Consider the following 10,139-nt stretch of genomic DNA (forward strand, 5'->3'; position numbering starts at 1 on the left):
TTGGCTGGAGGGGGTTGAGTGCACAGGGGTGCAAGGAAGGAATTAGTTGCTTCATCCCGAATTTGCATCCTATTCCAAAAGGACAATCCCAGCACTGTAGGCAAGGGGAAACATATCTCGCTCTCTGCAGGAAACAATTAAATATTTCCTACAATGCTGAATAAATGTCACCTTCAGTATCAATTGTCCATACTTGCTAAACATGTTGTTACAGTGAGTGCCTCGAAAGCATGCCCGAAAAGAGAGGAGCCACAATATTTTATTAATTTAATTTTTTTTAGATGTGGACCACAGCCTCAGCTAACTGTGCACCTCCAGGCACTAATAGTGTGTTGAACTCCACCGGGGATACCAGCGAGCAAGAGACAACTCCAGTCCTTGTCAGGGATTTCCCTCTGTTGGAGCCTTCCACCGGGGGTGCTTGGTTACATGCTAAACACACAGTGTTTGAACATTTGCACCCTGCTCGTCGTCCGTTTTAATTCCGATGAAAACTGACAGCCCTGGTGTTAATGACAAAGTAAACAGAGTTAGTTTCTGTTTTGCTTTTTTTCCTCCTCGGGAAATAAATGCATTAATTTCTCACCATCTGGCGCACTTATCACATAGCATGTTTCAGCTTTTCCAACACTTTCAGACAGCTGTTGGGTTACCTGAGTGATTCCGCTCACAGTACGGCGGCTTCTTTTAATCGGAGGTGATGGTGTCATCACCTGCGTGCACGTGTTCTGTTCTCTTCTATTTCTTTTGCTCTCCTAATGCTGCTGTTGCATTAGCAGAGAGGTTAGAAACGTGGCGCTGGTAAGCGTGGCAGTGGACTTTAGTGTCCGTGCCATCCCCTGCCACCTCCACAGCGGCCGACACCGCCGTGCCGCTGCCTGCCCGGCTGCGCCTGTGCCTGCCTGCCCACCGCGCCGGTGCTGCATCTCAGTTCCACTCTATTACCCTCACGCAGGCGATTGGCCTTTTCTGTGGGGAAAAGAGCAATTTCCTGTCGCAGTCTGTTTGATCAAGTGCTAAACCCTTGTGATCAATAGAGAGACAGATGTCGGCTCCAGATGGCCGCGTGGTGATACCTGGGGCAGAGAGGGGGCTTGCCAGGACGACAGAATGGCAATGAGCAAGGGCAGCGGCTGTGCTCCCGATGCACTAGCCACCGAGACACAATGTGACAAACGCAATTAGGCCTTTTAGCCGCAGATTATTTATTTCTCTCGCAAAAACCGTCAGAAAATTTAATTAGCACATACTTTAAGCAATATGTAGAATTACCGGGGTGCAGAGATGGAGGCATGCTGGATGCTGCACGAGTGACTGGTGTGCGTGTCAGAGCGTGTGCGCGCGTGCATCTCTTGTCCTGTGAATACCAAATGAGCGTGCTTGTAAATAAGGCTGGCTTGCAAATAAAACAAGCACATTTTTAAGGCAGAAATCGGTAGGTGTTCGTAAAGGAAGGAAAAAAACAAAACACATAACTCTATAAATTCCGTTCCTCGTGACCAGATCAATAAATGTTGAATTCCAAAAAGGATGACAGGTGCATCTTTCTGGCTCTCTGTCCTTCTGGAGAGGAAAAAAATAACTGCCAGCACCAGAAGGCCAAAATAGACCTTTCCAAATAGGAGAGACAGAGGAGGAGAGAGGCTCCCATTTTTTAAACGCAAGCATTTGCATTAGGGCTGGCATCCACCATACACCCACAAATACACACACACAATCACGCGCGCACACACATACACCCACACAAATGCAGACTGGCCAGGCAGCCCATGTGGCGTAGGGCCGGAGCCATGTTGGAGGAACCACTGAGGCGCATGGCGATGGCGCGTTGCTCTCCCAGGAAAACCAAACGCGTCGCCGTTGGCCCCGCGCCGTTCACCTGCTCCCGCCGAGGCATGATGGGTAGGGGGACACGGGCCACGGGGCCGCAGCTGGAGGGAAGGGAGGGGTAGAGTCTGCCGCGGTGTCCTGTCACAAGGGGTCTTCTGGTCCCATTAGCAGGGCTTGGTCAGGACGGGCCCCCAACCAGCCTGCCGCCGCAGCGGGGGCCGCAGTAAACACATGTCGACTGGCCACAACCAGGACACAGGCAGCACTACCCGCAGAGAAGGAGAGCTAATAGAGTGCTCAATGGGACAAACCTGTCCAAATAAAGAATAAAGCAGAGCGGAGAGAGGAGCCAGTCAGAGCTTTTCCTTTAATAGTCTACTCCACTTTACTGCGGACGAGGAGAAAGCTGACTGTGTGTGTGTGTGTGGCAGCTAATGAGGGAGAGAGCGAGCTTTGTACTGCAGGAATGTGGCTGTGTATTGTTTCAGACTGACAGCACAGAGATCCGGAAGCTTAAAACGTCCTCAGTAGAAATTTCGTGCTCGTGGGAGAAGGTTTAATTTGTTTGGAAAAACAGAAACGCATCCAAATGTTTTTGTGCATCTTTCTTTTTAAAATAAAAAACAACAAAAAAGGAGAGAGCGAACAGCAAAGCGGTTGACGTGCGGGTAATTCCTCCTATAATTTAATACATTTCATTAGAAAATAAATAAATCTGAAATTGAAATAGTCAGGCTCCGTCATAGCACCCTAATGGAGCAAAAATAGCTGTTAATTCACATTTCTATTTTCTTCTCCCTCAAAAATGATTACAACACCATTACCAGGCAAACATCCCCCTGCCAGCCAGTATCGTTCTCACTGTGCTTAACAAAAAAAAAGGAAAAAACTACACAAATCTCCGGAGACCAGCCACGGAAATGTCTTTTAATTTCAAAGTGAAACATTTAATTCTTGCTCTGTGAACATTTGCTGAATCACATCGTTGCATCATTTTTTATATATTTTTTTTCAAAGACTTGATAAACGTGTGTGTTGAAAAGACGTTGTTCGAGGGTGCTCCTTCTTCTTCAGCTTTTATGTCTTTTGTTGCCTGTGAATGTATACAGTAGAGAGCGCGTGTGTGAGGCTCCCCTGGGAGGACTTTTTAATTTGTGGATTCTGACCCTCGTGCCATTCGCTCAAGGCCATCCATGAGCTCTCGGTACCGGCTATATCTGAAAAAAAAAAAAACACTTGATACTAAAATTAGTCCAGACACTGTAGTAGTGCAGAACGAGACGAAAAATCTTGAGGAAGAGAGAGAGACAGACAGAAAGGTGTGTGTGTGTTTGGGGGTGGGGGGTCAGGCTCAAGTCAGGGCTCTGTAAACACATATTTACTGAACAACATTTATTATTACCCTGGAAAAAAGGACACTGTCTTCCTGCCAGACTTCTGAATTCTAATATATATTTTAATATAAAACATGTTGAAAAGTGACTAAACCACTCATGCAATTACAGAAATGTGGCAACAACACACACACGCACACATTTAAATAAAGAAAAGAGTGAGAAACATGAAACATAGCCCTGCGCACACCTAATATCCAGTCACAGATCGAATAGAAATGAGGTCGGGCAGATTCCTTTTGAGCCAAACGCCTTTTTTTCTTCGTGAGAGTAAAATCTTTAGCACCTACCTGCAAGGATGTATAGGCAGACTGGCATCTGTGCTTGCCCTGCCATGTCTGAGGCATCTCTGCATCATCGTGGCAAAAAAAAAAATCATCCAAGGACTGCAAGCTTGAGCAGGAGAAGAGTGCCTCCTAGTGGCAGAGAGCAAGCATGAACAGGATTGGAGGAAGCAGAGAGTGAAAGGGAGGGAGAGTCAATCTGTGTCAGAGCCTCGTGAAATAATAGTAGAGTCAGCTAATTCTAGTTTAGTGTACCGTCAATAATAGTAAGCTTGTTTGACCCCGCGAATGATGTTCCAGCTCGGGTCCAAGCTCAGCGCTTTCCTTTCTTGCCGCCGGCTCGCTCTGGCTCGGGGGACTGTGACGGCTGGTTTGACAGCCGTGAGTCATCCTAATGTGCTCGACTCTGGTGATCCAGAAACAGTCCAAATATTTACCAGTATTCACGAGGAGGATGTGTTTAGCGTTTGTCACGGCACCATCGGGTCCGCTCGTCAGGTGCAGATACAGATATTATTCATCCACGATTAGTATTTCCACCGGATCCGTTGGGTTGGCGGGTAGGGAGGAAGTTGTTTATTGTGTCAGGTTGTAATTCACTCCTTCTCTGATTGGAGCTTTGTGAAAGCTAAAAAGAAGAAGAAGAAGCGGGTGACTAACGGTGCACAGCTACTTGATATTCGTAGGTGCAAGCAGCTTGTTCCCATTTGACCAGGAGGAGTCGGAGCTGATTTAAAGACAAGAAGAGTAGAGGTCTTTAATTACAACCCTCTCTGTGGCTTCAGGCACCACTGGCCTCACTTCACAATTAAGACCAGCAGTTAGCGCAGAGCCAACAGACGGAGACGAGCACTTTAAGAAGCCAAGGGAAAAAAAGAAAAAAGAAGTCTCCACAACATCATTCTTGACAAAAGAGCATCTTTTTTCTTGTCTTTTTTTGCTATCTAGAATTAGATATTTTAACCTTTTGCTCTTTTCTACAACATAATGGGATCAGCAAGCACTTCGGCACAAGTATACCTCACAGATCTCCCTCTCAAGCTCGGCCATTTCTTCACCTGCAGAGTGTTTCTTTCTAACACATGACCCCACGATGCATTCAGATAATGCCGACGGGCCGGCGTTAGTGTTCCCAGAAGCACCGTTCAACCCCTCCCATAACGCACGGGCTGGTGTGCAGCGGGACTGTACTCCAGTGCCGTAATGGCCTCTGCAACGGTAATGTGTTTGGACAGATGGGAGAGGCAAGTGCTGATGTGCTTAACTACGCATTTTACAGCTAAACTATTAAAGAGTTGTGCTGTTTACACACCAACATTTGAATACCTGTCTTCAGGCCAGTTTAATTATCCGGGCCCTTCTGTTATTTCTGCTGCTTTGTTGTCTCTCAGCTTTTCGCACGAGGCATGAGAGATTTGTTTGCAGCTTCATTAAGATATGGCGGTGGTGGTGGTGGTGGTGGTAGCGGTTTGCAGGGTGCACAGAAAAAAAAAAGAAAAATAAAGGGGGGGGAAGAAAAATATTTGAAAAAATTCCTGCTCAAGTATCTCATATTGTCTTCTACCAACACCACCCCCCCGAAAACACACACCCACCCATCCACACAGATACTGTACACATCCGTTTTTCTTATAAAGTCATTTAAAGTGGGAAAATTAAAAAATGCCCCTGTGATGCGTGCACTTTGAAATCTCTCAGGGCTTTAGGCAAAGGGGAGGGGACAGACGCCCCCAGTGCCTGCGATTCATCCTGAGACGTTTGATTAGTTTATGAGTGCTTATAGAGGGGTGGGGGGGAGAGAAGGGTTTGCATTATAATTTTTGTTTCATGAATTCCTTCATATGTTCATCTTCAGCTGCGCGTTCAAATAAACCATTAATCAAACAGAGGAGAAGAGAAGGGAGAGGGCATTTAGCCAGCAGAGCCACAGTCTCGGGGCCTCAGTGAGCTGGTGGATATGGTATTGAGAGACTGTAGGAAGCAGTGGTTTTTAATTATCTGGACTACGTACAGGATGCCGTTTTTGATTGTTTTAATGAGGCAGCTGGCCTATTGTCTCCCCTTAATTCCTCCATTGTTTTTAGAATATGTCATAGTTCTTTATTCTTTTATCAGGTGCTCTGCAGGAGGATTTAGACAATAGCCTTCATTCCAACTGCATTGGCCACTGCACAAAGGCAGCTCACACTGCAGACAGCAGGCAAACAAGTGCAAATCACAAGCTGCACTTTTCCCAGCCTTTTCCCCCAGTTTCACAACTTAACGCTTTTGGTCTTTCACTCTTAACTCTTGACCCTCACTCCCACCGCCCCTCAAACACATACCCCCACCCCTGCTTTCCTTTCCTTTCTTTCATTCCCATTGCACCATGGGCATAGGTGGCCCGCCCCGTGTTTCTGTGATTTAAATCACCTGTCACGGAAAAGGGCCATCAGAGGCAAACAGGCATGACGGATTTTTCGAGAGCGCTCCTTCATGGGGTATTTGTTTTTTGTCTGTTGCCCACCTGACGCCTCCACGCAGTCGCTTTTCAGAGCCTTGTATCTCCATATGCGCATGAAACGGACATGTTTCTGCACACTAGTTCTGTGAATGCACACGTCTCTGCGCGCCTGCACCGTGGGCACGCACACGCATGCATGTTTGTTTATGTGAGGATGCTATGGCTGCACACTTAATCATATCAATTTCAGTTTTGTGACACAAAGCTACGCAACGGATGCATGTCAAGTCTGAATGTAGATGCGTAACGTGTAGAGCCGTAATAATCAAACATCGGAGGGGAAGCAGCTGCTCGTTTCCAGTTCTCATTCTGATGACAATATAAGTGTAGTTTAAAGCATAATCCTGCAGCCTGAGCTCATGTACCTTACTAGCCTGTCTTGGTTGAGTGAGTGAGTGGAACGAGCAGAGTGCTGCCTCTGTGTTTTGTGCGGCTCACTAAAACTGGGACATGCAGTCCTAAAAAACTCACTCCCAGCATTCTCACACACAACAGATGGATCTGTAGCATTCTTGGCTGAAGGGATGCAATCTGAGCGCATATTCCTCCATGAAAATGCAGTTTTTTAAAAAAAAGGCGAAAGATTTCCATCAGACTCCACATAATCTGCTTCATTTTCAGCTGAGGGAGCATACAGCATCTTTGATTTGGATTGATCTTCCCCACCCCACCCAAGAAAACACTGATTTGTATCTGAGCGCCGAGGCCTTGTTGGTAATTCCCTTTGTAAGCTCGTTTTTGAACTAAGGGATCCTCGCGGAGGAGAGAAACTTTTTTTTGTGGCTATGGCTGCGATATATTCCACCGCCATTGTCAGTGGCAGTTTGTATCTACCTTGATGGTAACTTGGGCAGACAGTGGAGAGGAGTTTTGTTATTTTAATTAGGAGATAAAATTCAAAGGGCCTCTCCAGGCAGTGTGTGGTATGACAGAATCAAAACGATGAAGTGGAGCGGCCTGAAGTGTGTGTCTCGTCACAGCAGATTGGACGACAGATAGGCACTGCTCTTTAAAGTGGCGCAGGGATGCACGCGCCCATGCACGCACACACTCAAGGGGAAGGGGAAGTGTGCACACAAATGGGACTTTGAGAGATAGCATATTTTAATACCATTTCAGTCCTTTGACACATTTGTGCTGGTCTAATTTCCAGTGCTTCACCAGCAGATAGGAGAGGGCTAGAGAGGTTTTAATCAGGACAGTGATGCGAAATCTTAAATATTCAATTTCCTGTTGAAATAACGGGGCACCTCATTCTGCAGACTTAACAGCGATTTGGACGTAACGCGTGCCGTGGCGGCGTAAAGACTTGGCGGCTCCGTCTCTGTGGCCGTGCCTCTAATAAACAGACAGAAAAGTGGATCGCTCCTTCTTGCACCTTCGCCGTGTCTGCAGGGCGGTTTTAAACCTGGTGATTCACAGGTTTTGTGTAAACATGAGTAATCAGTGTTGCACATGTGCCGGGGCTTTCTATAGCAGTGTCCCCCTGCCTTCACACCTCTCCTCAGGACTCTCTTTATTCCGCATCAGCCGGGGCTCAAATCACATGTCTCCCGTCGCCGCCTCCCCCCCTTCTCAGCCTGACACTCCGTCGGTATGTTTGCACATCTTTGAAAGCTAACAGCACGCTTTAATTAATTGTCCAGCTTTCCTCAGAAACAATGTCCTAATTCTGCCATTTAGCGGCGGCGTATCATAGTTTGTTGTTATCTCCCCAGCCAGATTTCTGTAAATAGTCATATTAAAAACTTTAATCTCTTCAATGGAAAATGAAGTGCAGCTGAAAAGCCTGTCATGTGCTGAGATAAATATTATCTAAGCTAAAACCTTCACTCTCTCCCTCTGCCACCCTCCCTCCCTGCTTCCTCCTGCACACCGCCCCACCCCACCCTTTCTCCGACTTAATGAATATGTTCAGAAGATTTCAGAGGAATGCTTAATCCCAAAACACAACAATCTAATATTATGGAGGACCTGTCTCAGTGTTCTAGCTGACTACAGCACTCTAGACTACAGTTTAGCCCAGCTGAGGTGCACTTTGCTTCTGGATATGAGTGCCAGTAGCCTTGAAAGAAATTTGAGTGGCAGTAAAAAAAAAAAAGATGAAAGATATTCACCAAAATTATTGGGAAAATAAAAGTACGCGAGATTTGTGCCCTCATGCCAAAAGTGTGACGTAAAGGGTGACGTAAACAGTCACCCTTGCTGAAAAATGACATTTAAAAAAAGCGAGTGTCTTTCAGGAGAGTGCGAAAAATCTACACATCTCAGTGTTTTCATTGATACAGCAGAAAGAAAGAAAAACTGTCGCACTAAAAACTGCTGCCAGCTTGCTGACAGTTATCAAGAGTAATATTGGCGCTGATTTTAGAAAACACATGTTCCTGCTAAGAATTTTCCGTTCTGGTTTATTTTTTTTTGTCATTTTGATGACCTGACCCTTTGTATTTCTGACGATTTGTTATTTAAGAATACTATCAAGACTTCAGGATGATTCATTCAAGCTCCGCAGTTACGCAACACCCATTCAAGTGTTTGACTTGTGCGCGAGCCATTACCATTTCTCCTTCTGCGTAATGCTCTGACATTTAAGACCAGAATTAGTCGCGCGCGCACGAAACGGCGCTCTCTCCTCCCTCGCAGCAGGCGTTTAAACGTCTCCTCTATCTCCTGTTTTGTCCAGGTGGCCAACTGTGGTGCACTACCACCAAGAACATGATGGAGGGCGAGGAGCTGGTGGCGTTTGCGGTGGACTTTGACTCCCGTCTGCAGCCGGTGAACCACATGTCTCTGAGTGAGGGCATGTACCCAGCCAGGCTGCTGGACAGCATCCAGCTCCTGCCGCAGCAGGCCGCCATGGCTTCCATCCTGCCCACTGCCATCGTCAACAGTGAGTGTCTGCACATGCACCGGCACCGGAGCTGGAACGAGATGTGCTTTTGTTTAGACATGCACAATCGCACTCCTGTTCTGTCTCTCTCTCTCACACACACACACACACACACACACACACACACACACACACACACACACACACACACACACACACACACACACACACACAAGTCCACAGTCTGCACTCAGTCACCTGCTTAACAAGGAGCGTCGTCTCCGCCCGGGCGTAGATTAACCCAGATGAGTCTCTGCGCTGGAGATAAGAGCCATCGACCTTCAAGTTTGGGGGGGTTCACATAAACACACTGAGGCTCGAACTAACGTGTTAATTGCAAAATACACGCCTCATGCAAATAGTGTGTTTGTTTACTTAGCGAGGGCTATCTGGGTTCAGCTTGACAGGGAGGCTTCTGTAAGCAGATGGTCCAGTGTTCTTGTTTGCCCTTGAGAAAGGGCACCAACCCACTAGTAGCAACACAGCGATATGCTGCAGCCGAGGATTTGGTGGAAAAGCCTTTAACGCAGGCTTTGAGAGGCAGGACTGTAGACGTATGAGAGGAGCTTGCGCAGGCCCTTTATCTTTAAATATAAAAGTGCTGTTTGTATCCTGATGTCACATCCCCTCTGTCCCTTTCTGTCTCCCCACCCCTCTCCAGAGGACATCTTCCCCTGCAAAGCATGTGGAATCTGGTTTAGGAGCGAGAGGAACCTGCAGGCTCATCTCATGTACTACTGCAGCGGGCGGCAGAGGGAGCCAGAGACGGTGGTGGAGGAGAATGACAGTGGCCCACACCAGACCCCCAGTATCTGTCCCTTTCCACAGTGCAATAAGAGCTTCTCCGGACCCAGGGCCCTAGAAATGCACTTGAGCACCTCGCACAGTGGTGAGTATTAAGGTCATGGGTCAGAGAGGCAACAGATATCTTTTTTTTTTAATGTATGGATCCCCCAAAAGCCAAAGTTCACTAAATATTAAATGAAAGCCTGCATTTATTCACATGGTCTTTAGGCTGGCTTGAAAAACCCCCCAACTGTCATATATTTTGAGGAATATACATATCATACTGTCAGCTGGTATAGTTGACAGTTTATCCTTGAGCCATAAAAAAAATAGAGTGGATGGGAATAAGCTTGGCATAATGCATGAGTGTTTGATGGTTTCTACAGTTAACTCTAAAGGAGAAGTGGGAGGCGAGATTCTGAGCATTTTTTTCCCTTTTATCTCCTTCACAG

At 46.7% G+C, this 10,139-nt stretch overlaps 1 protein-coding gene across 2 annotated transcripts in view; it reads left to right on the forward strand.

Moving 5' to 3' along the window:
• zfpm2a (zinc finger protein, FOG family member 2a) overlaps window positions 1–10,139 on the forward strand; it is a 121,044-nt gene that overhangs the window by 106,614 nt on the left and 4,291 nt on the right. For both annotated transcript variants that reach the window (XM_085176647.1, XM_085176646.1), the window contains exons 6-7: window positions 8,695–8,901; window positions 9,563–9,790. In XM_085176647.1, the coding sequence (XP_085032773.1) occupies window positions 8,695–8,901; window positions 9,563–9,790 (435 nt within the window). The remainder of the gene's footprint in view (window positions 1–8,694; window positions 8,902–9,562; window positions 9,791–10,139) is intronic.

Source organism: Neolamprologus multifasciatus, chromosome 11, assembly GCF_963576455.1.
Source record: "Neolamprologus multifasciatus chromosome 11, fNeoMul1.2, whole genome shotgun sequence".
Taxonomy (NCBI): domain Eukaryota; kingdom Metazoa; phylum Chordata; class Actinopteri; order Cichliformes; family Cichlidae; genus Neolamprologus; species Neolamprologus multifasciatus.